The sequence below is a fragment of the Talpa europaea genome, assembly GCF_964194135.1.
Source record: "Talpa europaea genome assembly, chromosome: 8".
Lineage (NCBI taxonomy): Eukaryota > Metazoa > Chordata > Mammalia > Eulipotyphla > Talpidae > Talpa > Talpa europaea.
In genome coordinates, this window is record NC_140075.1 from 62,268,863 (window position 1) to 62,292,567 (window position 23,705).

The 23,705-nt window shown below is 55.2% G+C and overlaps 1 protein-coding gene across 2 annotated transcripts; it reads right to left on the reverse strand.

Moving 5' to 3' along the window:
• Positions 1-1,681: 1,681 nt before the first annotated feature.
• MYH6 (myosin heavy chain 6) lies at positions 1,682-23,705 on the reverse strand (the record flags this gene model as incomplete). 2 transcript variants are annotated; one of them, XM_084240409.1, is made up of 37 exons in its annotated part: positions 1,682-1,702; positions 2,056-2,190; positions 2,875-2,970; positions 4,138-4,413; positions 4,523-4,648; positions 4,752-4,955; positions 5,281-5,589; positions 6,764-6,888; positions 6,989-7,154; positions 7,252-7,435; positions 7,936-8,132; positions 8,508-8,626; positions 8,717-8,843; positions 9,131-9,520; positions 10,745-10,835; positions 11,060-11,205; positions 11,478-11,654; positions 11,804-12,046; positions 12,487-12,742; positions 14,120-14,256; positions 14,495-14,618; positions 14,740-14,857; positions 14,946-15,033; positions 15,276-15,346; positions 16,031-16,340; positions 16,899-17,069; positions 17,321-17,589; positions 19,038-19,176; positions 19,263-19,366; positions 19,901-19,999; positions 20,249-20,312; positions 20,952-21,044; positions 21,318-21,429; positions 21,703-21,730; positions 21,820-21,976; positions 22,235-22,378; positions 23,505-23,705. In XM_084240409.1, the coding sequence occupies 37 exons, from the start codon at positions 23,703-23,705 to the stop codon at positions 1,682-1,684; spliced, it is 5,817 nt and encodes a 1,938-aa protein (XP_084096535.1). The 2 variants fall into 2 exon arrangements, with proteins under 2 accessions (XP_084096535.1, XP_084096534.1); XM_084240408.1 differs by having other exon boundaries at positions 1,682-1,705.

Here is a 23,705-nt window from a genome sequence, read left to right on the forward strand (position 1 = left end):
AGGCCTTGGTGGGGATGTCAGCATGTGGCATCAGGTGAAGGGAGAGATTCCCAAAATGCTGGTGCTGGAAAGTCCTTAGATATCAGCTGGTCCAGTATCCTCATTCACAAAAGAGAAAACAGGCCCATTGGGGAAGTGACCTCCATGTTGTGGCAGGGCCAGGGCAGGAACTCAGCTCTCCTAACACCTAGACAGGTCTTCCCTGGCCTCGTCGCCAGTTCCCGCTAGCAGGAGGTCCACCTTCTCACTTGGCAGCACTTCAGCAGACATTCCTGAGCATCTCCCCTGTGTGGACCTGCGCTGGGCACCGGGGAGTCACAGGTGAGCCCAGTCCCTGAGCACTCACAGACTGGGGAGGTGACAGGCTAGTGCAGACAGTCATGGCTGTGCAGGATGAATGCTGCTGACAGCTTGGCTCAGGGGGAGTGAGGAGCAGGCAGGGCCACAGCCAGGAGTCAGCCCCGCTTGGCCCATGACAGTGCAGCACAGCAAGGATGGGCCTGCCCAGCCCAGCAGAGCCCAGCAGGGCCCAGCTCAGCAGCTCGTCCAGGCTGACTTGCTGTCTCCTCTCTCCTGTGCTTGTTTGTTCCTGCCTTGAACTATCTTCTTTCTTCTCTGGGGTGTTCCTTTCAGACATGGGCCCCAGTCCCCATGCCCTAAAGCTGGGAACTCTCGGCTGGTCATCAGCTCCTGTTGGTGATAACCATGAGTGTCTCTTGGTCTGACTTTTCCTTGGCTCCTCACCAGGGCTGGCAGCCTCTCCAGGGTTAGAACCAACTGGATTTTGTGTTTCTCAGCTCCTTGCCCACAGTTTTATGCACAATGCATTCTCAGGACTTGTGATGACCTTGAGGGGGCGGGGGTCAAGACCTCAGAGGAGGAGAAGGGGTTTAGCTCGGGGTCTCTAGGAAGTGAGACGTCAGGTAAAGTGATGAGGAATTGCTCAAGGGAGCCTGCTTGAAGCCCGGTGGGGGCCCAGGCCTTGCTTGGAGCCCTGTCTGAGCAGCTGTGTGATCTGGACAGACTGTCCCTGGTGGGGACAGAACAGAAATGTGACCTACGTGTGTTCCTCCACACGCTCCCATGTCCCGCGGTGTCTTTCTGGAAGGTCCAGTGAGAGAAGCAGTACCTGAGTTCAGACCACCCTGAATATTAGTGTCAGGAGGTTTTGAAGGCTCAAGACACTCCATGAGGTTGGGCTCAGACCTGGGATGACAGGGAGGGCCTGACCAAGCCCTTTCATCCTGAGCCCTGAGCCTCTCCTGGCATCAGCGGGAAATTCATTTTGGAGGGAATAGATATCCAGGACACCTTTAACTCCCAGTCACCTCCAAGATGGGAGGTGGAGGGTGGTTTCAGCTTAGGTACTAAAACTCTGTCTCCCAAAGTCTAGAATTGGCTCACCCTCTGGAGCCTTTGTTTTCTCTACCTCAAAATTTCTCCTCTCCTCCCTTGTAAGGCTGACTGAGTGGACCTGGGACCCATGGCTGTGCCTTCTCAGAGAGGACACCTCACTTTCCTGAGCCCCGGCTCCTCTCCTGTAGCTGGGGGACACCTTCCTCACAGCTCTAATACAGGGATGGGTGACCTCCTCTCAGTGCCTGGTGCCGCAGGAAGGACAGAGGCCCAGGCAGAGTGCAGCTCTGATTTATTATAAGTCAGTGAGGCTCTGGAGGCCACGTCACTCCTCATCGTGCATTTTTTGCTGAAAAAGAAATGTAAGGTGTGAGGGGCAGCTGGCAAGGAATGGCGTGGGGAGAGATCTCTAGCACTTTCAGGGGCCTAGGGAGATGCCTTTGGGGGGAGAGATTTGGTCTCAGGTGTCTTTGTGGTCCCATTTAGGAGTCCTTCTGTTTTGAAGGGTGAGACTGGCTTTCTGCAGAGGCTCCTGCCTGAAGGGAGCTGCTCTGAGCAGGAGACAGATTCCCAGGTATGGCTGATTTGGGACCGTCAGAGCTGTCCAAATATAGGATGAGGAATGCCTGCTCAGAGGGGCCACTGATGTGGTGGGGGGACGTTGCATGGTCTGACTAGCGGGGCCCAGGCGGGACCCACCTTGGCGCCGATGTCGCGGCTCTTGGCCCGCAGCTTGTTGACCTGGGACTCGGCGATGTCCGCCCGCTCCTCTGCCTCATCCAGCTCGTGCTGCACCTTGCGGAACTTGGACAGGTTGGTGTTGGCCTGCTCCTCCTGCGGGGCCAGGGAAGAGGAGCGTCAGGTGTGGGGACAGGGTGGGGTGGGGATTCCCAGCTTCATTTTGGGAATGGGCTCCCTGTCCCCAGCCTGTGCTCTCCTCATGTGCTTCCACACAGCCTTCCCAAGGCACCCTGCTCCTGGCTTGGTGCTCTGCTCAAACTAGCACCGTGCTCAGAATCTTGGTGGCCATGCGCTGCTCCATCATGCTGTCTGGTGCAGCGCCCCTCAGAAACCTGCTGCACTGCCCTGAACAACCATGACTCCCATGGATGTTCCCAACCCGGGGTTTCCTGCACAGTGTGCTCACCAACCCCTCACATCCATATCCCCCCATGTCTTCTCCACTGTCCTATGGCAGGCCAGTCCCCTTCCTGGCTCAATTCCATAGCCACCTTCTAGGATTCATCACTGGCTGGGCTCTGATCTCCATTAATAGCACCACTGCCTTCTCTTGGGCTTACTGATGTGTGCACTAGAAGCAGCTTGTGGGTCTCACGAGTAGGGCTTGTGATAACAGTGAGGGTCTGACACAGCTCTAAGCACACCAGGCATGTATAATAAAGGTTTGAGCATTAAGTGAGTGGCAAACCCTTCGTCCAAGGTGCCCGTGCTGGGGTGGACACTCCTTGGTTCTCGTAGGAGGTGTACTGATAAAAATACGGAAAACTATGAACTCACCGCCTCCTCGGCCTGGCGCTTGTAGGCTTTGACCTTCAGTTGCAGCTTGTCCACCAAGTCCTGCAGCCTCAGCAGATTTTTCTTATCCTCTTCCGTCTGGGGGTGAATGGGCAGGATAAGTCAGTTTGGTAATCATCTTTCCCTCCCCTACCATCCCACTATTCTCCCCAAGTTTTAGCTGTCCTCTTTCCAGTGGGCCAGGTCAAAGAGGTAATGGGGAAGAGTCTATCTCTGACATGACACGGTGATCAAAAGAGCAAGACCGGGTCCTCTTTCCAAGATCTGGAAACCAACAAGGGCCGGGGAGGCTTGGGAGAGGGCAGGGGAAAAGGGACCATAAGGCTAGAAGAGGGAAAGATGGCCCGAATCCAATGCAATTCCTTCGTCTGATAATATGGAGGCATGAGGGCTATCCCAGGTCTAACCTGCAGTAACACAGATGCTTTGGCCAGAAGTTCTACAGTGACCAGAGAAGACTAAAGAGGAATGCAGACAGAAGGACCAGTTTGCAGGGGGCACAGAGGGCAGGAGGATTAAGTGGGGAGATGGTGGGATGAACGCAGTGTCACTTGATTATTCCACTCTCCACATCATTGCATGTGCTAGGATGCCATTTCCACTATGTCGACAATAAATCCATAGTTTCACATCCGTACTCTTTCCTACGCCTCTCACGCACAGGTGTCAAATAGACCCATAGCCCTTTTCTCTGTCTTTCCATCCCAGGCACACTGTGAAAATAACAGGTCAGGGCAAAAGCTCTGGACTCTGTAGGCGAACTCTTAGGACATTCTGGGAGCTTCTTCCTCTAAAGTCTACTATCTGTTGTCCCAGAAATTTCATGGAAGATATGCATCTTTCTTCCATCCCTGTTTTTTTTAATCCCTAAAGGGCTGTACAATGTCCCTCTCTCTTAGTCTAGTAGAAGGTGGAAAAATTCCTTGAACTATTCTGAAGATTTCATGGTAACATTAGAGGCTATTAAAAAACCTGGGGAAATGCTGATTGAAAGAGCTTTCAGGAAGTAGAAGTAGATTCTCCACTCACTAGAAAATTCATGGACTCAAGCCAACCTGACTCCTGAGAATGTGAAAGAAAATTAATCTAAAGACAACTTCCCAAGGAGCAGGGGCCAGGAGGGCTGGTTGGTATTCCTGGAAGGTGGCTATGCCTGGGGCCCATGTGGGCCAGGAGCTGGCGCTAGGGAAGCCCTCTCTGGTCCACTTCTCGAGGCCGGGCCCCAGAGCAGCTGCCCACCCGCACCTGGTAGGTCAGCTCCTTGATGCGACGCTCACTCTTCCTCATGCCCTTGACCGACTCCACATTGCGCTTCTGCTCAGCCTCCAGCTCATTCTCCAGCTCCCGCACTCGGGCCTCCAGCTTCTGCAGCTGCTTCTTGCCACCCTTGAGGGCGATCTGCTCGGCCTCATCCAGCCGGTGCTGCAGGTCCTTGATGGTCTGCTCCATGTTCTTCTTCATGCGCTCCAGGTGGGCGCTGGTGTCCTGCTCCTTCTTCAACTCCTCCGCCATCATGGCGGCCTGTGGGCAGCACAGGGGTGACGCACAGCTGGCTGAGTCCTCGGACACTCGGTGCTCAGCCCAAGGAGACGCCGGCCTGGAATGGGCGGGCGGGGGTGCAGAGACTCACATCCGTGATGGCCTTCTTGGCCTTCTCCTCGGCATTCCTGCACTCCTGCACGGCCTCCTCCACTTCTGACTGCAGCTGGGTCACATCTGACTCCATCTTCTTCTTCTGGTTGATGAGGCTGGTGTTCTGAGGGGTGGAGCAGGTAGAACACGAGAGGTACTAGCATCCACGAGGGGCTCCCAAGCCTCACCTGCCATTCCCTCCGGGAACACCCAGGGGAGACGCTCACCTGGGAATGCAGCAGCTGCACCCGCTCGCTGGTCTCGATCAGCTCCTGCTCGGCCAGCTTGCGAGAGCGCTCGGTCTGCTCCACCACGGCCCGCAGCTCTTCCAGCTCGGCCTGCAGCAGGGTGTTGCGCCGCTCCACGATGGCGATGTTCTCCTTCAAGTCGTCATTGGCATGGACGGCGTCATCCAGCTGGATCTGGGTGTCCTGTGAGGAAAAGGGTGGTATGCAGAGGCCTGGACCCGGCCCCATAAAGGCCTTCCCTTCAGGGTCCGATACGTCCTATCCCACGTCAACTTATCAGCTGGAGGACAACACAGCCTATACCCCCATCTGTTCTCCAGGCCTGCAGGCTGGAAGGGTCCCAGACATGCTTTACGGCCTGGTCCGTTCTCCTCCCTCAAACCTCCAGGTCCACGAGTTAAATGGTTCCCACTTAGTCATTTGTTTAACCCAGGACTCTTTTCAGGCCATCACCATTTCTTAAAGTAACCCCCTTTGTCCCCTTTCTGAGATCCCCATCTTCTGTTACCTTCAGATGGGCTTGGGCATTCTTCAGGTGCTTCTGGGCCTCCGAGGCCATCCGGTTGGCCTGGCTGAGCTGGATCTCCATCTCGTTGAGGTCACCCTCCATCTTCTTCTTCACCCGCAGGGCCTCGTTGCGGCTGCGCGTCTCTGCGTCCAGGGAGGTCTGCAGCGAGTCCACCATCCGCAGGTGGTTGCGCTTGGCCTGCTCCATCTCCTCGTCCTTCTCTGCCAGTTTGCGCTCGATCTCGGCCTTGATCTGGTTGAACTCCAGCTGGGCGCGGAGGATCTTGCCTTCCTCGTGCTCCAGGGAGGCCTGGGTGTGGGGCAGCGGGGACAGGGGGTCCGAGGTGGATGGTCAGGGCACAAGGGAGGGAGTCTGAGATGATGGTAAGTGTCAGCCAGGACCAAGGCCTGGATAGGATGGGCTGGGAAGAGACAGATGGAGAGGTGGGACCTGCCTCTGGGACCATCTGGGGGCTGTGGGGGAGGAAGGACAGGATGCCCTGGGATTCCTCTATGGAGGAGAGGGATTATATTTCACAGTTGACAAGTCCCTCCAGCACCAACATTGCTTGCATTCCCGACCCATATAAAATATCAGCAAAGGGGGGATTTTTACAATCATAAATACAAAACTTCATCTTTGTTTCCCAGGTTCTTCACCCTTTGGTGAAAAAAATTAGAAGCTCCCAAAACTCAGGGTTATTCTGAGGTTCTTAAAAACAAACAATAACAATAGCTAATATGGAAATGCTTAAGGGTGTTCCCTTATTTAATATTCATAATAACCATGCATAGGGGCCTCCCTGGTGGCACAGGGGGTTAAGTCTCAGCACTATGAAGCAATCAGCAGCCACTGCAGCCAATGCAGCAGCACCCCAGGCAGGGAGCTGACCCACATAAGGCACAGCAGACCACTCATGTCCTGCCCACTGCTCCCCTCAACAGTGTACTTCAGTAGATCTACCTCTTGTGCTCCCCACTCTGTCTCTGGTGAATCCTCTTACCCCCCCCGCATCTCTGGCCTGTACCCCAGCTCTTGTATGCATAACTAAATAAATCTTTAAAAAAAATAACCATGTATAAAATCTTTTGAGGCATGTACAACTCCATTTAACAGAGGAGAAAATGGAGGCAGAGAGAGGTTAAGTAGCTTCCCAATGACACATTGGCGGTCCTGAAGTCAAGTGTCATACTCAGGCCTATTGGACTCTGGAGCCCATGCTGCCACCCTCCGCCTGGGGGTTATTCTGAGGCCAGGTTTCAGTTCTGTAAGCTTGTGGGAAACAGGTCCTTTTCCGTTGTGCAGACCTTGGCTTTGGAGGTAGTCATGAGGAATGGGGAGAGCCTTGAACTCAGGATAAGGAGCTGAGAGATTTTGTCCGGGGGTCAGGGTGACTCCGGGTGGGGGAGAGATGGGGAGTCAGGTGGGGAAGGTGGTCAGGAAAAGGTCCAAAACAGGGGTGCATGCAGAGCCAGATACTCACTTCTGCCTCTTCCAGGGCTGACTGCAGCTCCATCTTCTCCACCTCCAGCTGCTTGCGGACCTTCTCCAGCTCATGCACATTCTTTCCTCCTTCTCCCAGCTGTTCGGTCAGGTCGGAGATCTCCTCTGGGGGTCAGAGAGCCAGAAGCTCAAAGATGTGTTCTTCCTGCCCCAGCGAGGCCCTCCCTGCCCCCGGCCCCTCCCTGGTTCCCGGGCCCCAGTGCACCCTGAAGGTTCTTGTTCTCCCGCTTGAAGGTCTCCAGGTGCTCCAGGGACTCCTCGTAGGCGTTTTTGAGCTTGAAGAGCTCGGTGCTGAGAGAACGCGCCTCCTTCTGCGAGGACTCCAGCTCCGATTGCGACTCCTCGTACTTCTGCTTCCACTCGGCCAGGATCTGTGGGGACCAGGCTCAGGGGGAGGCCCGGCCCCAGGGCAACCCCACCTGCTGGGGCCTCCAAGGAGGTGACCCTGTGGCCCCCACCCAGCCCCACCTTGTCGAAGTTCCTCTGCTTCTTGTCCAGGGCGGCGGCAGCGGCGTTGGAGCGCTCCACGTCCACCATCAGGTCCTCGATCTCGTTCTGCAGCCGGTGCTTGGTCTTCTCCAGGGACGAGCACTTGGCATTGACGGCCTCCACGGCCTCCTCGGCATCCTGCAGCCGCTGGGCCAGCTTCTTCCTGCCCAGGGCAGTGGGGGTGGTGTGTGTGACTTTGGCTAGAAACTGCGGGTCCTTGGGACCCCCTCCCCAGAATGCCACCTGAGGAGGGTCTGTCCCCGCCCCACAGCTCCTGGGCTGCCCTTCTGGCCTGGGCCCAGAGCCAAAGCTGTGGCTTTCTACAGCATCCTCTCTTCTTGCAGCAGAGGCATCTGGAGGCAGCCCCCTCCCTCCCAGGCTGATCGAAGGAAGCTCCTCTGACCAACAAGCTTTTTGCTCGTCTTATACGTGAGCAGCAGGTATAACCCGGGCCAAAAGCTCGCCCGTCACAGGAAGAGAATCTGGGCGTCAGGGTTCACACAGCGTGAGTAAGGATCCAGGCTTCAAGCACCTCTGAAGTTGCCCACCACCTTCCTCAAGACCATTCTCTCCCACCTCAGATCTCGTCGCAATGTCCACTCTGCGGCCCACCCCATGCCTTCTTGCTCCTTACTCTCAGGGTTGGGGGCCGCCAGGACTCACTTGGCCTCCTCCAACTCCTCAGTCCTCTGGATGGCGTCCGTCTCATACTTGGTCCTCCACTGGGCCACCTCCGAGTTGGCCTTGGACAGGACACGCTGCAGCTCAGCCTTGGCCTCTGTCTCCTCCTCGTACTGCTCCCGCAGCAGGTCACAGTCGTGCCGGGCCGACTGCAGGGCGTGGGCCAGGGCGTTCTTCGCCTGGGGAGAGGGGCACCAAGGTGGGCTCAGCTCTCAGGAAGGCGGACGGAGTGGCCTCCCCACAGTCTCCAGGTCCTTTTCATATCTGTGAACTTCAACCAAGCCCAGCCTCGTTCAGGGTGAAGCTGGTGTGGAGTCTCAAGATGCCTAGGAGGAATTCCCAGTTTGCCCTCCCCCACCCCCTTCCAAATGAGAGAAGAGGCATTCAACAACCTTCACACGCCACTTAGCACATGTGTGGAAGAACCTCGACCTAGGTTCCAAAGCCTCGGGTCTTGATAAGAGGCCTCACTCCAGTCTCCAGGCTGATTTCTGCCCTGTGATTAATTCCCTGGGGCTGCTGTCAAGTCCCTCTGCTGTTCCCTCGGGCCTCACCTTGCCCTCCTCCTCCAGCTGCCGTTTGAGGTCCTCCATTTGCTGGTTGTAGGAGAGCTTCCCGCGGGTCAGCTGGGAGATCAGTGCCTCCTTTTCCTCCAGTTGCCGAGATAGCTCACCTGGAGGTGGGAACGAGTCTCACGGGCCATGGCAGGGGGCAGCCCGTGGTCTCCCCGCAGGCGGGTGCAGGGCTGGCGAGGAGCACCCACCATTCTCCGTCTGCAGCTTGGCTCGCTGGGTGGTGAAGTCATTGAGGGAGCGTTGGGCCTCTTCCAGCTTCATGCGGTACTCATTGGCCTGGTCCTCCAGCGTCCGGGACATCTTCTCCAGGTTTGCCTTCAGGCGGTAAGGGGCCGGGAAGGATGAATGTGGGAGGGCAGAGGGAGGAAGGGAGGTCCACAGTGGCGGGAGCGCGGAGGGAGGAGGGGGGCATGACAGGGCGGAGGCATGTCATCTGACAAGGGGCCGTGGGTTCACAGAGGTGGGGTGGGGTCGGGGTGGTGAGAGGCTGTGGGTGGAGAGCAGAGGAGGGGCAGGGGAAAGGGAGAGAGAGACCAGATGGTGATGGGGAGAGTGAGAATAAGAGTCAGCAGAGGGGGAGAGGAGAGGCCAGCAGCCCCCACCTTGGCCTTGATGATCTGCTCCATGTTGGAGGTGACGTCGTCCAGCTCCAGCTTGAACTCACTCTTCTCCTTCTCCAGCTTCTGCTTCACCCTCTGCAGGTTGTCGATCTGCTCGCCCAGCTCGGCCACGCTGTCGGCGTGCTTCTTGCGCAGGGCGGCGGCAGTGGCCTCGTGCTGCAGCGTGGCCTCCTCCAGGTCCCGCCGCATCTTCTGGAACTCGGCCTCGCGCTTCTTGTTCATCTCCACCTGCACGGCCGTGGCCCCGCCGGCCTCCTCCAGCCGCTCGCTGATCTCCTCCAGCTCCCGGGACAGGTCTGAGCGCAGCTTCTCCACCTTGGCCCTGGCTGCGCGCTCGGCCTCCAGCTCCTCCTCCAGTTCCTCAATGCGCGCCTGGGGGACAGAGACACGGGAGCTCAGGCCCAGCACTGCCTGCCCTCGGTGGCCCTGGACCGGGCTTTAGAGGCTCATGCCATGCCCCCTGAGGACCGGGCTCTAGAAGCTCCTGGTCTAAATCCTCAGATATTGCAGAGCGCTGGTTCTCAACCAGGGCAAATCTCACACTCCAGGGGATAGTAGTCAGGGTCTGGAGACCATTTTATTTGGCATTACTTAGGAAGAGAGTTGCTACCAGCATCTAGTGGATGCTGCTAAGCACCCTAGAATGCACAGATAGTCACAGGAATTTGGTGAAAGCCTAATCATCAAGGCGCTTTCTGGAGCACCTCAAGCCTAGCCTGAGCACCTGCAGCTCTGAATCCTGAAAATCTGTTTAGAGAGGATTATGAGATCCTGTTGCAAAGATTTCACAGATTTATGATGCTGTGCTCTACTCACCCAAGGGTCTCTATGTCTAGACCTGGCCGTGCAGCTTCTGCTATAAAATGGGGGTGACAGAACCTGCCTTTTTTGTTTCCAGGATCCTGAGACAAACACAGGACTAAAAGCACATGAAAAGTCAGGGTGCATTAAAGGTAAAGGAGACTGTGAATGTCAGTGGAGTCTTTTCCTGCAGAGGGATGAGAAGGCCACTGGGAAGACAAAAGAACATCTTGCCAGTGGCTGACTGTTCTATTAAAATGGCATTCATATAGAGCCTCCTAGTTGGCAAAGTGGTTTCATGTACACGATCTTCGCTCGTCTTCTGTAAGGCAGGGGCTATTAGTCCCTTTTTACAGACGTGAAGAGAAGCTGAGTCTCAGGGAGGGGAAGGGCTTATGCAAGGTTGTAAGAACTGACTCCATTCCATGGGGTCAGTAGTAGGAAGGGGATGATCAGAGCACCTCTTGGAAAGGTGTTCCAAAAGGCCCTTCTCGCTGCCCCCTCTGAAAGGAAATTAGTACCAGAGCTTGGAGGATGGTCAAACCCTATTATTTGCCCCACGAGTCAGGGCAGAGTTGGAAACAGAAGACCTGGTAGTAGGTAGGTCCTCTCCCCAAATGGCCTGCTGAAATAAGATATCACTGCTCTGTGGTTCCCAGGTACCTGCACGTCAGTGCTGGTGGGGTGTCTGGGCTGCCTGGAATTCTAGAGTGTCTAGAACCCAAAGCATCTTGGACAGTGAAGTCCCCTCTGGGCCACTGAGCTCCCCCTTGGCTGCAGTGGGAAGAACTTCACCTGATTTTCCTTCAGTTTCTTCTGCAGCTGAAGGGCCAGTGCCTGTTCATCCTCAATCTTACTGTTTTGCTGAGTAATGTCAAACTCCTTCCTGGAGGAGAAGGGAAAGGATGACAGCTGACCTTCTACCCACTGGACCCATTCTTTTCTCATGTCTTGGCATGCCAGGACCCCACTGCAGGTAGGAGGGCTGTGAATGACCACCTCATTCCCACTGGGCCCAGACCAGCCATGGCCAATGGAGGTGAGCACCTGGGGCTCGGACCCTCAGGCCCATGCCTCCAATATTCCCTCCTGGTCAGCACAGGCACCTACTTCTTGAGCTTTTCTTCCAGCTGCTGCTTGTCATTCTCCAGATCCATGATGCTCTCCTGGGTCAGCTTCAGGTCACCCTCCAACTTCCGCTTTGCTCGCTCCAGGTCCATGCGCACCTTCTTCTCCTGCTCCAGAGACCCCTCCAGCTGGTGGGAAAAGAAAAGGAACAGGGTGTAGAAAACAAGCAATGTTTGTTCTTTCTGTTCCCCACTAAACTCAAAGTCAGTGGGGAAATCAAAATAGTTGAGAAATCCCAGAAGCATCAAGAATTCAGACACCCAGGCTGGTAGGGAACTTCAGAGAGCAAAAAGGTCCCAGGGTCATAGAGGTTTTTCTAGGGATCAGGAACCCCTTGATCACTGATGTTGCTTGCAAAATCCTGACCTGAGAGAGATGGAGCATGGTTCTTATTACTCACGTCGTCCACCTGCTGCTCCAGCTTGACCTTAGATTTGGTCAGGGTGTTGACCTTGTCCTCCTCAGCCTGGAGGTCATCCAGGGCCTGCTGGTGCGCCTCTTGCAGAGCCTTCTTCTCTTTGGTGAGTTTGGCAATGATCTCGTCCAGTCCAGCCATCTCCTCTGTCAGGTTTTTCACCTGCCAACCAAGAAAACCAACCCCTTTTAAGGTCAAAAGTCACAAGTTTGAAGACATCTATAGGGACCCCCAATGCGAAGGCCCAGGACCACACTTTGATCTGGGAATCCTAAAATACCATGGGCTGGAGCCACAGGTTTAGTCCTCACCTTGTTCTCTGTCGCGTGCTTCTCCTTCTCCACCTTGGCCAGCGTCAGCTCCAGGTCATCAATGTCCTTCTTGAGCTCAGAGCACTCGTCTTCCAGCTTGCGCTTCTTGGCAGTGAGCTCGGCATTCATCTCCTCCTCGTCCTCCATCCTCTCGGTCATCTCCTTCACCTTGGCCTCCAGCTGGATCTTGTTCTTGATCAGCTGGTCACAGCGCTCCTCCGCATCGTTGAGGTTGTCTTGTTCCTGGGAGAAGAGAGAGATGAGAACTGGTGACTTAAGAGAGGAAGAACTGGGCCTCCCTGGTAGAGCAGGCAGTTGAGCGCCGCACTGTGAAGTCGTCTCCAGCCTCCGCGATGCAGGTTTGATCCCGGCTGGCCTGGGAGAGACCCCCATGGCCCAGCAGACCTCTCCTGTCTCTCCCACTGCTCCCTCAGCAGTGCGTTTCGGTCAGTCTGCCTGTTCTGTTCCCCGCTCTGACTCTGGTGAATCTCTCACCCTCCTGCACATCTGGCCTATACCCTGGTTCTTGTATAAATAAATAAATCTTTTTTAAAAAAAGAGAGAAAGGATCAATTCTGGTCTTAAAGAGACCTGGCCTCCCAAGATTCCTGTCCTCCAGGCTGAGTGGGGCTGTAATCCAGGGAGGGGAGAGGAGCGGTGAAAGGACAATCACATAGCCTCACCGCCTGCACTTGCAGCTGGAGGTCGTTCTTCTCCTGCAGCAGGGACACCATCTTCTCCTCCAGCTCCTTGCGCCGAGCCTCCGACTTATCCAGTGTCTCTTTGATGCGCCCAAACTCCTCCTTCATGTTGGCCATCTCCTTCTCTGTCTCTGCGCTCTTCAGCAGTGGCTTGATCTTGAAGTAGAGCTTCATCCAGGGCCAGTTCTTGACCCCCATGAAGGCCCGAATGTTCCACTGGATCACCAGCAGGGCATCTCTGGCAAGGAAACATGGAGGCGCGGGAAACTATGAGAGAGCACTTCCCAATTATGGGCCAACAGTGCTTGGCTCCCACTAAGGAAACAAGTTTATAGACACCCGTGGGCAGCGGCCCTGTCTTTCAGTCTTGACATGCGTCCTTACCCTGGACGTTACCACACTGAATACAGAGTTGCTCATCGATTCGGGGAAAGGGCTGTTTATGTCTTCCCTGCTGGGGTATAAGCAGTAATGGAAGCTACCGTGTAAGAGTGTGTACTGTGTTCAGTATTTTTCATTTCATAAGAACCTCAACTATGTTAAAAACTATGATATTTTAGAATATCTCTAATATATACGTAAGTTGTAAAGCATGAAACAAAATATCCATGAATTTATCACCCAAACAAGAACTAGAGAATTGTGAGTGTTGACCCAACCTAAGTACTCCTTCCAGACCCTTCCTGGCTCCTCCACTCTACGCAGCCACAAGCCCTGAATCTTGTGTTTTTCATTTCCTAACTTTTTCAAAAAATATTTTAACCATACAGTCATACCTCGCTTACCAAAGTCTCTGTCAAAGACAGACTGCACATGTGACAATGGTCCCAATAGGCTACACCACGGAGGCTAGGTCTATACCATTCAGGTTTATGTAATTACACTTGGTGGTGTTTGCACAGCAAACTGCCTGATGACATTTCTCAGAACATGTCCTCATTATTAGGTAACGTATGACTATAGATGTGTGAAACTTTAAACAACGTGTTGTTGGTTTTTTTTGAAAGTTCATTTTCTGAGCTTCATAAAATTTGGTCACATTGTAAGTATCTTTCCAATGACTTGTTTTTGTTCACTCAATCACATGCTTTTAAGGCTCAAACATATTATACCCTATAGTTGTAGTTTTATTTTCATTGCTGTATAAAATTCCATGGAATGACTATGCTATCATTTACACATTCCCCTGTCGATAGGTATTTGCTATTTTTACCAATACTATTATGAAATTTTTTTTTCATCCTAAGTTGTATACATGTTGGGGTTTCTCTGGAAATATAATCATTACTTGAGAGGAATGCAATGTCCATCTTTAAGAGATAAGGGTAAATTTTTTCCCAAAGAGGTTTTACTTATTTACACCCCTGTAAGTAGTGGGTCATACTTCTTGATTTTTGTTATCTAGTGTTTAAAATAGTATCTCATCGGAGTCTTCATTTATATTTCCCTATGGGGAATTTTCTATTTTTAAGGACTTGAAAATGAGATCCAGAGTGATAAAGTCACTTGTTCAGGCTAACTGGTAAGTGGTGAAGTCAGGATTTGAACTCAGGTCTTTGACCAATATTAGTTGGCACTGCTTGTTTGTCTCTGACATCTTTCCCTCCCATCTCACCTGCGCTCTACCATCTTTTTGAACTCAATGCGCATTAGCTGGCCCCGGGCCTGGGCCTGGATGCGGGTGATGATGCGGCTTAGCCTCTCATCCCGCATCTCCTCCAGCAGCCCCAGCAGCCCTGCCTTGAAGAACACCTGTGGGCAGAGGGTCACAGCCTTAGAGAAGGATATCAAGGGTGGAGAAAGAGGGTGGGGAACCCCTGCTGAGTACCCAGGTACCCATCACCTGTACATCTTAGATCTGAGAGTGAAATGTAAAAGAATCTCTGAGTTCCAGCCCTCAAAATCAGGGATCTGCCCTGTGAACTCCCAGCTGCTCTGCTCAGTGAGGCCAAAACTCCTGCAAGCCCATTTTATGGGGCTCTAGACTCACCTTGGTGTGACCGAACTTGTACTGGTTGTGGTCAATGTCCAGGGAGCCCAGCAGCTTCTCCGCCCCTTTCCTGCTGTCAATGAACTGGCCCTCGGGGATAGCCGCTGGGTTCAGGATGCGGTACCTGGGGAGAGAGGGGCCCAGAGTCTCTGTGCTCACCTGCTTTGCCCACAGAATTCAGGACCACCTGCATACTCCCTGCCCCACCCAACAGCCACCCCCAGCCCCGGGGACCCAGTCCCCACCTCTGCCGGAAGTCCCCGTAGAGGATGCGGTTGGGGAAGCCCTTTCTGCAGATGCGGATGCCCTCGAGCACGCCGTTGCAGCGCAGCTGGTGCATGACCAGGGGGTTGTCCATCACCCCTGCGCAGGAGGGGAGGGGAGCAGGTCAGTCTCAGGAAAAGTAGATGTCAAGTGCCCTCCCCAAACTAGATCCTTCTACATGGCTCACCCGGAGCCTTCCGTTCATTGGGGATGATGCAGCGTACAAAGTGAGGGTGAGTGGTCTTCAGGTTGGCCATCAGCTTATTCAGATTCTCCTGAGGGTGGATGAGAGTGAGAAGCCCGGAGTCACAGGGCGCATTCCTGAACCCAGGGCCCCAGACAGCCTGTAGTCAGAGCCTTCAAAGGGACTGAGACTTGGCACATACTTTCAGGCTTGTGAAGAATTTGCACATCAAAACCATCCACACAGTCTGGCTCTTCCCTCCCCAGAGGCGGTCGTGCTGCAGCTAAAGGGCGGAGCTGGGCCTGCCCCCATGGGTTGCTTGGCCCCTCTTACCCGGTGCAGGGCCGATACTGTCTGAAAGGATGAGCCCTTTTTCTTGCCTCCTTTGCTTTTACCGCTGTCAGCTAGAAACAAGACAAGGAATGGTGACAAGAGCTTGAAGAGAAAGGTGCCCTTGGGGAGCAGTAAGGCTCTGCCACTCTGCAGCCCAGTGACTATGGGCAAGTCACTCTACCAGTCTTAGCTTTTCTATGAGAGGCTAGTAACTACCTCGAGGAGATGGAAAGATCAGGTGAAGATCACGCATGTGAGGTGTGTCACCAGGGCGGCCACAGAGCAGACACTGAAAGGACCCCAGACCTCGTTCTCAGGCTCTCCTCCCACCTCCCTTCATGTGACATCTTCCCACTTTCGCTTTGAGTCTTGCACGTCACCCTCATTTCAGTTCAAACCCTTTCTCTTCCTTCTCTGAACTGGAGGCTCACTTGTTCTTCCATACATTCCATCTCCATGTTTAGTGAGACATCCTGCACTCACGAGGGCCTGGTACGCTGATGCGTGTGCCAGCCTCGGGACCTCCAGTGACCCAGGGCCTTGGAGGACACGTGACCTGTACACCATTATCCATAACAAAAGTGGAGAGGGCACTTCCTCAGAAGGCGTCCAGGTTGACTGCTGTGGAGCTGTGGCTCATATCTTCAGCTTGTGGGCCCCCTCCAGCCTCTAGAGTCATGTGCTTTAAGCATGTGGAACCCTGACTACTTGCACCCCCAGAAGTGCTCTGGCCAGTGCAGGAGCTGCCCCCTTACCAGATTCAGCAGAAGCATAGGAGGAGAAGAGTGTGGCCAAGAGCTTGAGGGAGGACTTCTGGTATAGGCCCACCACTGTCTCGTTGAGTGGGTCTTTGTTCTTCTCCAGCCAACCCAGGATGTTGTAGTCCACGGTGCCAGCATAGTGCACCAGGGAGAAGTGGGCTTCCTGCTTCCCCTTGACATTGCGAGGCTTCTGGAAGTTGCTGGACTTGCCCAGGTGGTTGTCATACAGCTTGGCCTTGAAGGTCATGTCAGTCGCCTTGGGGAACATGCACTCCTCCTCCAGGATGGACATGATGCCCATGGGCTGAGGGTAGGGGAGGCATCACTGAGCATGCTCAGTGCGGGAGGTGTCTCAGCCTGCTCTAGGGTCAATGTTTCCTGAGGGCACCGTCCCTTCGGGGATGAAGATGCCTGGCTCAGCCCTGACAGGCCCCTGTTCAAGCCTTCCCAAGGTGGAAGACTTGGTTTGACTTGAGAGGGACCTTTGTGGAAGTCTGCGAATGTGGGCTCTATGGTGCTTTACAAGCCACCCATCATCCAGATGCCTGGGATGTTGGGGTTGAAAGCAGGTGCACTCTTACAACCCCTGCCCCAACCTCCTGCTCCTTGGCTGGGCAAACCAGGGCCGCTGAGGACACTGGTGTGGAGGCCATGGTTGAAGTGGCCATCCCCCACGTGTCCACCTCAAGTCCCTGGGATCTTGGCTCTCCCAGGTGCCACCCCATCTGGGTGCAGGGACAGTGCAGGGTTTGGGAAACTAGGACTCGGGTGCCATGCTGTTTCCAGGGGGCGGGGTTGCTGTTTTGTCTGGGGGCTCACGTGGGATGAGTGGAGGGTGAGGGCAGGAGGGCAGAGGCGGCACCTTCTCGATGAGGTCGATGCAGGCCTGCAGGTCCATGCCAAAGTCGATGAACTCCCACTCGATGCCCTCCTTCTTGTACTCCTCCTGCTCCAGCACGAACATGTGGTGGTTGAAGAACTGCTGCAGCTTCTCGTTGGTGAAGTTGATGCACAGCTGCTCGAAGCTGTTGAACTGCAGTGGGAGGGCGCAGCGGGTTAGGCAGGCAAGCGTCTGGGGCCGACAGAGTCAGCCGGGGCCAGGGGTGTGGCTGGTTCCTTGCCAGGTCAGGGCAGGGAGGGAGAACTTCTTGGGACCACCCCCTCAAACACCCGCTGAACCCCGCACCCTCCCCATGCCTGGCCTGGAGCTGGCCCTCCACAGTGGTGCTGCCAGTGCAGGAGAGCGAGTGGTTGTCCCCAGTGCCGGGGCTGCCCCTGACTCACATCAAAGATCTCGAAGCCTGCGATGTCCAGGACTCCTATGAAGTACTGGCGCGGCTGCTTGGTCTCTAGGCTGGCGTTGATCCGTGTCACCATCCAGTTGAACATCTTCTCGTACACCGACTTGCCCAGTGCCCCGATGGAATAGTACACCTGCTGCACGCTCTGCCCCTTGGTGACGTACTCGTTGCCCACCTTCACCCGAGGGTGGCACAGACCCTTGAGCAGGTCTGCTGAGTTCAGCCCCATGAGGTAGGCTGACTTGTCGGCATCTGGTGGAGCAGACAAGACGTAAGCAAGCACTGTGCACAGGCCACCCTTCCTGCTCAAGGCCAGAGCAGTTCAGAAGCATTGTGTGTAAGCCCCTCTCTTGAAAGCATTGCAGATTGTGTCCTAGAAGGGCACAAGTCAGCTTGGGGCCACATGGTGTCAGTGTGTGGGGAATGAGGTCGTGTCCTGGATCCCTTCGGCAGCTCTTACCTCGCACCACGGTACATGCATCTCCTCTCTCCGCTGTTCATGTCTGCTGGGTGTCTCTGGGTCAGGCCCTTGACCAGCACAGCTGCAGGCGTGTTCCCCACCCTCACTGCCCCCCTTCTATCCAGAGCCAGGACTATGGCTGATGGGACTCAATGCTCTCTACTCCCTGCCTCCTTTGTTCCCTATCCCGGCATCTGGGCCAGGGCTGAGCAAACTCCACTGTCAACCCATGAGTCAACCAACTAGACTAACTGGGAAATCAAGGTCCTAACAAGTATGCAGGGTCACATCCGCACACACCTGCTCCTCGACCCCTGATTCTCCAAATGTTTTATACATGTGATCTTGAGTTAGAGGGAATTAGCTTTGTTTAATTTCAAGAGTTTTGTGCTCATTGGTGACGTGCTACCATAAAATCCAGGCTTGGCACTTTAATCTGGACAGGCACAAAGAAGAGGTTGTTGAACACAGACCAAGAGCAGTGTTCTCCAGCACCTGTTGAACACTGCTCACACCCTCAACCTCAAAGTTTCTCGTAATAGCCATGGAGGGTACAATAAGGACCGTTGTTCCATTTCACTGAGCAGGAGGCTCAGGCCCATGAGGAGGCTGACATGTCAATGCTGAGCTGTGTCCTGACCCCTGGTGTGGCCCCTGGCCTGCTGCCTCCCCAGCAAAACATGGCATAGCATCTGCAGGACACCCCAGGCCAGCCGGGCAGCCCCATTGCACTGTGGTGAGGTTGTGCAGAGCTCAGGGGCTAGGCTCTCCTGTGCTTGGGCGAGTCTTGGGCAGGGGAGGGAAAATCCCCAACTCACTTCTGGTCTGTGCTGCTGGGGCTGAGAAGTTGCTGGATTGTGGAGCACCTCCCAGTCAGCCTGAGTCTCCCATGCTTTTCCCTGCACCCCCACCCATCCAGCCCTCAATCCCACAGGCCTCAGGTCCTCTGGAGCCAGCTGTCTTGGGAAAGCGGGTGGCCAGAGCCCTAGTTGGGCTCTAAGGAGGAGACAGGCTGGAGGCTGGATGGGTGCAGATCCTGCCCACCCCTCCCTCTCACCACCTGCTTCTCATACTCCTGTTTCCTCATACTTTCTCTTCTTGGCCCTAACGACCCCGTTGTCAATGTGGCTCCTTCAGGATGGCAGAAAAGCACCACTTTTTGACCCCTCACGTAGCCCCTGCTCAGTGGACTCTCTCTGACCTCAGGCCTTCCCATTGCCAGCCCTCCTGGCCCTCACACCTTCCGTGCCATCTGGCTCAGCCTGCTCCTCCCGCTGCTTCTGCTTGAACTTCATGTTTCCATAGTGCATGATGGCGCCCGTCAGCTTGTAGACGCCGACTTTCTCTTCGGGAGTGAAGCCCAGCACGTCAAAGGCGTTCTGGGACAGGGTGAGAGAAGCGGGGGTAGGGGTGTCGACGTGGGTGGCCCAGCCCCCTGGGTGGCTCCCACTGCCCCCTCACTTACATCTGTGGCCATCAGCTCCTCAGAGTCATCGATGGAGGCCACGGTCACCTCTCCCTGGGACACGTAGGCGTAGTCGTAGGGGTTGTTGGTGACCAGCAGCATGTCTGTCCAGGCAAGGGACGGGGCGAGAAAAGGGGGTGGGAGAGGGCAGGGGATGGGCAGAGAGGGTTTGGGAGCAGGGGGCAGAGGGGGACGGGGCCGAGGAGGAAGACAGAGAGGACCAGGAGCAGGTCAAGAGGAGGAGAGTCAGCGAGGACTAAAGAGAGACTCCAAAAGAAATAAAGAAGTAGGAGGGGCCCCGAGGGAGGGAAGAAATAAGGTCCTGGGAGAAAAGGAAGAGGGAGGCCAGAGGGCAAAGGACACCTGGGAGAAGGGGAAGCTGGTGCAGAGGAGAGAATCAGCGAGAAGAGGAGACGCGTGGCAAGCAAAGGGTGGAAAGGGAGGCAGGAAGACAGGCGGGTCTAAGGCGGGGAAGGAAGAGAAAGCCACTGAGCGCTGGCTGGCGGGGAGAGGCAGTGAGCAGGGCGGCAGGCAGGGTGAGGGAAAGGAGGCAGCGTGAGAGCCAGCCTCCTGGGGGCCACGCAGCCCCGCTCATGCGAGGCTTGTGGTGGGCAAGGACGTGCTGCGGCCCAGCTCACCCAGTAGCTCTGGTTTCTTGTTGGACAGGATCTGATAGAAGATGTGGTAGTTCCTCTCAGCTTTCAGCTGGAAGATCACCCTGGACTTCTCCAGGAGATCTGAAGTGGGACAGGGGAAGAGGACCAGTCAGGACGGGAAGGTGAGGGCTTGATTCAGCTGGGTGGGGGTTCCAACAGGAAGTTGGAGGGAACTAGGGAAAAAGAATAGTTTGAAGGAAAAAGGACTCTAAAGCCAAGAAGTGCCTGTGGACGGAAGACATACATGGAAGGAAAATATGGAATAGGGCACCACTCAGAAAGAAGGTGAAAGGGGAGGCCAGAGGGGTGGCGGGCTCCCTGTGTACTCACAGGTCTCTATGTCCGCAGAAGCCAGCTTCCCGGTGGCTCCAAAGTGGATCCTAATGAATTTCCCCTGGGGACAAGGGGACAAAGAGTGAGGAAACAGGCCAGAAGGGACATAATGGAGATCTTGGACCGCTATACAACTGAGAATGGTCTGGATAGTTCTGGAAATGTAAATGACCTCTTCGATGTCCCACTTTAGTGTCAGTACAATAGGGGAAAGAACGCCCATCTGCAGGTACCACCCCAGGGAACAACACATGGGAATGAACACAGATAAGCAGCTCTGCACCACCGCATACAAGTCCATATTATTACCTGTTTAGCAGGTGAAGGGATGTGGGGACTCGCTGAGCTAATGGAAAACCAGAGAACTGGCCCCAACCCCTATGCTCTCTTCCCACTATCAATGTAGAAGAGTTTTGGAAAGAGCCATAAGGAAAATTCTAGAATGTGACTAAAATTGGCTCCAATTTTTGGTTATGGAACAGTTGTGCTGATCCTAGTTCTCTTGAATTCCTAGAGCTCAGAGCCAGGCTAAGTGGGGAGGGTTCAGAGTGTGTGTGTATGAGTGTGTGTGTGGAGACATGTGTGTTTGCTGGAATCCCAAGGTACTGGTGCGGTGACTATTAGCAAAGCAATAGTCCCTTTCTTCATCAAGGCTGAAGCTTTGGGCCCGAAGGCCCTGTGCGTAGCTCAGACCACTCACAAAGCGAGAGGAGTTGTCATTCCTCACAGTCTTGGCATTGCCAAAGGCCTCCAGGGCGGGGTTGGCCTGGATGATCTGGTCCTCCAGGGTGCCCTGGGAGGGAGAGAACCATGTTGTCCACTTCCGGGCTGAGGTGGGGAGGGCAGGGGCTGCCTGCTCCTAGGGAGTGGGGGTGAGGCTGGGTGGACGGCTGGTGGGCCTGCGGCTCCAAAGGGCTGTATTCAGACCTCAGAGCACGGGTTCCCTGCCATGGTCTTCAGCAGTGGGCTCGGTGGTGCTGACCCCGCCACTCTGTAGGGCAGGCTTAGGGGTGACGGGCAGCCTGTCTCTAGACCCCTTCTGCTGAGCCCGTGGCCCACTCCACACCTTGTTCGCACTGGCACTGTCCTTCTTGCTACGGTCACCGATGGCTGCGATGCTGGCAAAGTACTGGATGACACGTTTCGTGTTCACAGTCTTCCCTGCCCCGGATTCTCCGCTGGAAGTAACAGGGCCCCATCAGGACTTGGGATTCCCACTGCTCCCCATTCGGACCTCCATCTTCCCCAGAGTCTTGACCACCTAACCTCCATCAGAGCACAGCTCCCTCTAGAATTTTTCCATCACTATCGGTCATCCAGGCAATCCTCTAATGAGATTCCAGCAGCCCACATTCCTTGCAATCACAGTCTAAAACCTTCCCCAACCCCGGCCCCCTGGAATGAAACTGGGCTCCCCCAAGCCCCTTGGTGGGTGAACCATGCCCACTCACGTGATGAGGATGGACTGGTTCTCCCGATCTAGAGGAGAGGAAAGGCAACAGGGTCAGGGCTGAGGCCCAGGTCTGTGCATGTTGCGGGAGGGTCCCAGGTCGGCGTGCCGGGCTCACCTGTCAGCATGTACTGATAGGCGTTGTCGGAGATGGAGAAGATGTGGGGTGGGGCCTCGCTCCTCTTCTTGCCCCTGTAGGCGGCCACCACCTCTGCGTTGTACACCGGCAGCCACTTGTAGGGGTTCACGGTGACGCAGAAGAGGCCCGAGTAGGTCTAGGGGTGGAAAAGGAACAGTGAGTGGCCAGGATGCTTTTCCCAGGGGCAGAACGACCCCAGGAGAGGAAGAGGGGCGTGGAGGCTCTCTGGATGCCCGAGACTGAGACCTGCCAGCCCTGGGGGACAGAACTGCACCAAAGCTGAAGAAACGGGGTGGAGAATCCCCTGCAAACGGGGAGCAGAAGTCTTGGCTACAGGAGCTGGAAAGGGACCAGGAAGGAGAGACCCAGAGGGGCGTCCCAGGGGCACACTCACGTAGATCATCCAGGAAGCGTAACGCTCCTTGAGGTTGAACAACACGGCGGGCTCGTGCAGGAAGGTGAGCATGGCCATGTCCTCGATCTTGTCGAACTTGGGCGGGTTCTGCTGCAACACCTGGTCCTCCTTCACAGTAATGGTCTAGGAGGGGGCACGGGTAGTGGGACAGGGATGATCACACTCCCGCTAAGCCCCTTGCTAGCCTGTGGTCACCAACCTCCCCTACTTAACTCCTTCCAGAGCACAGGCCACGACCTGGCCTTGCTCGCCTCGCTCTTTTCTGACTAGTGCCCGCCCCTGCTTGCAGCTCCCCCAGGACACTTTCCCCATAGAATTTACCCATCCACTGTCTCATCCAAGGGACTTGCCAGTAGCCAAAACCTATACCCGTGATCATCACCTTCCGGATCCTGCTTCAAGCGTTGCACAGCAAATTCATAGGGCCTGGCCACTCTGCTCACAGTTTGCTCTGAGCCTGGGGTTGACTGCTGGGGGCAGTGCTTGAAGGTGTCCATCGCTCAGGGTAAACCTTGCCCTTACCGTGAGGACCTCTCACTCATCTACCTCCACACCCCATCAGCTACTGGTCAATTTGCAGCGCCCTGAGGTCACTGGGTCCTGTGGGTGGGATTCCAGCACCGATCACAATGGAGGAAGATGTGGGTCGGGTGAGAAGGGATTCGCCTGCACAATGGCTAACAGCAGAGTCAGGCTCAGAGTCAAAGCCCCAGCAGGTTGCAGCCCATGGTCCACACCTAGGGGACCCCACGTTCTGTCAGCACACATGGTTCTGGAAGGCGCATGGTTCTGAGTCCCTGCAGTGACCAGTGGTGATTCTCAGGGCTGGCCTGAGGGACCGGGGACTGGGGGTTTTGGAGTGTCAGTCACCAGCTTGAAATTTGCTCTTGGTTTAGGTGGGGGCATTTGGAAAAGTAGATTCATGGAGGTACAGAAGGGAAGGATATGAGTGCGAGAAGGGAGCTTCGTTTGAATCGGGTCTGTGTCCTCTTAATCTACAAGGTCCCTTTGGGGAGAAAACTGGCTGAGGTCCTCCCAGCATCCTCTTGGCTGGGGTTTGTGCCAGGGAGGGGCAGTGAGTCCCTGTTGCACCTACTCATGTCAGAGCTGGCACTCCCAGGCCAGGCTCCTCTGAGGTATATGCTCTATACCCCCTGCAGAGTTTGGCTCTTCTCTAGGGTCCCTCAGTTCCCACTGCAAGTGGTGTCCCCCCAAACATTCCCTCCCTTCCCTGATGTGCCCCACGCACCTTGCCATTCTCGGTCTCGGCAGTGATTATGCCCCCCTCCCGGGACAAAATCTTGCCCTTGACAAACTCCTCCTTGTCGTCGGGCAGGAAGCACTCAGTGCGTATGTCGAAAGGCCGAGTCTGGGCCTCCAGCCGCTCCTGCTCGGACTTGCGGAGGTATTGGGCTGCTGCCCCAAATTCGGCCATTTGGGCATCCGTCAT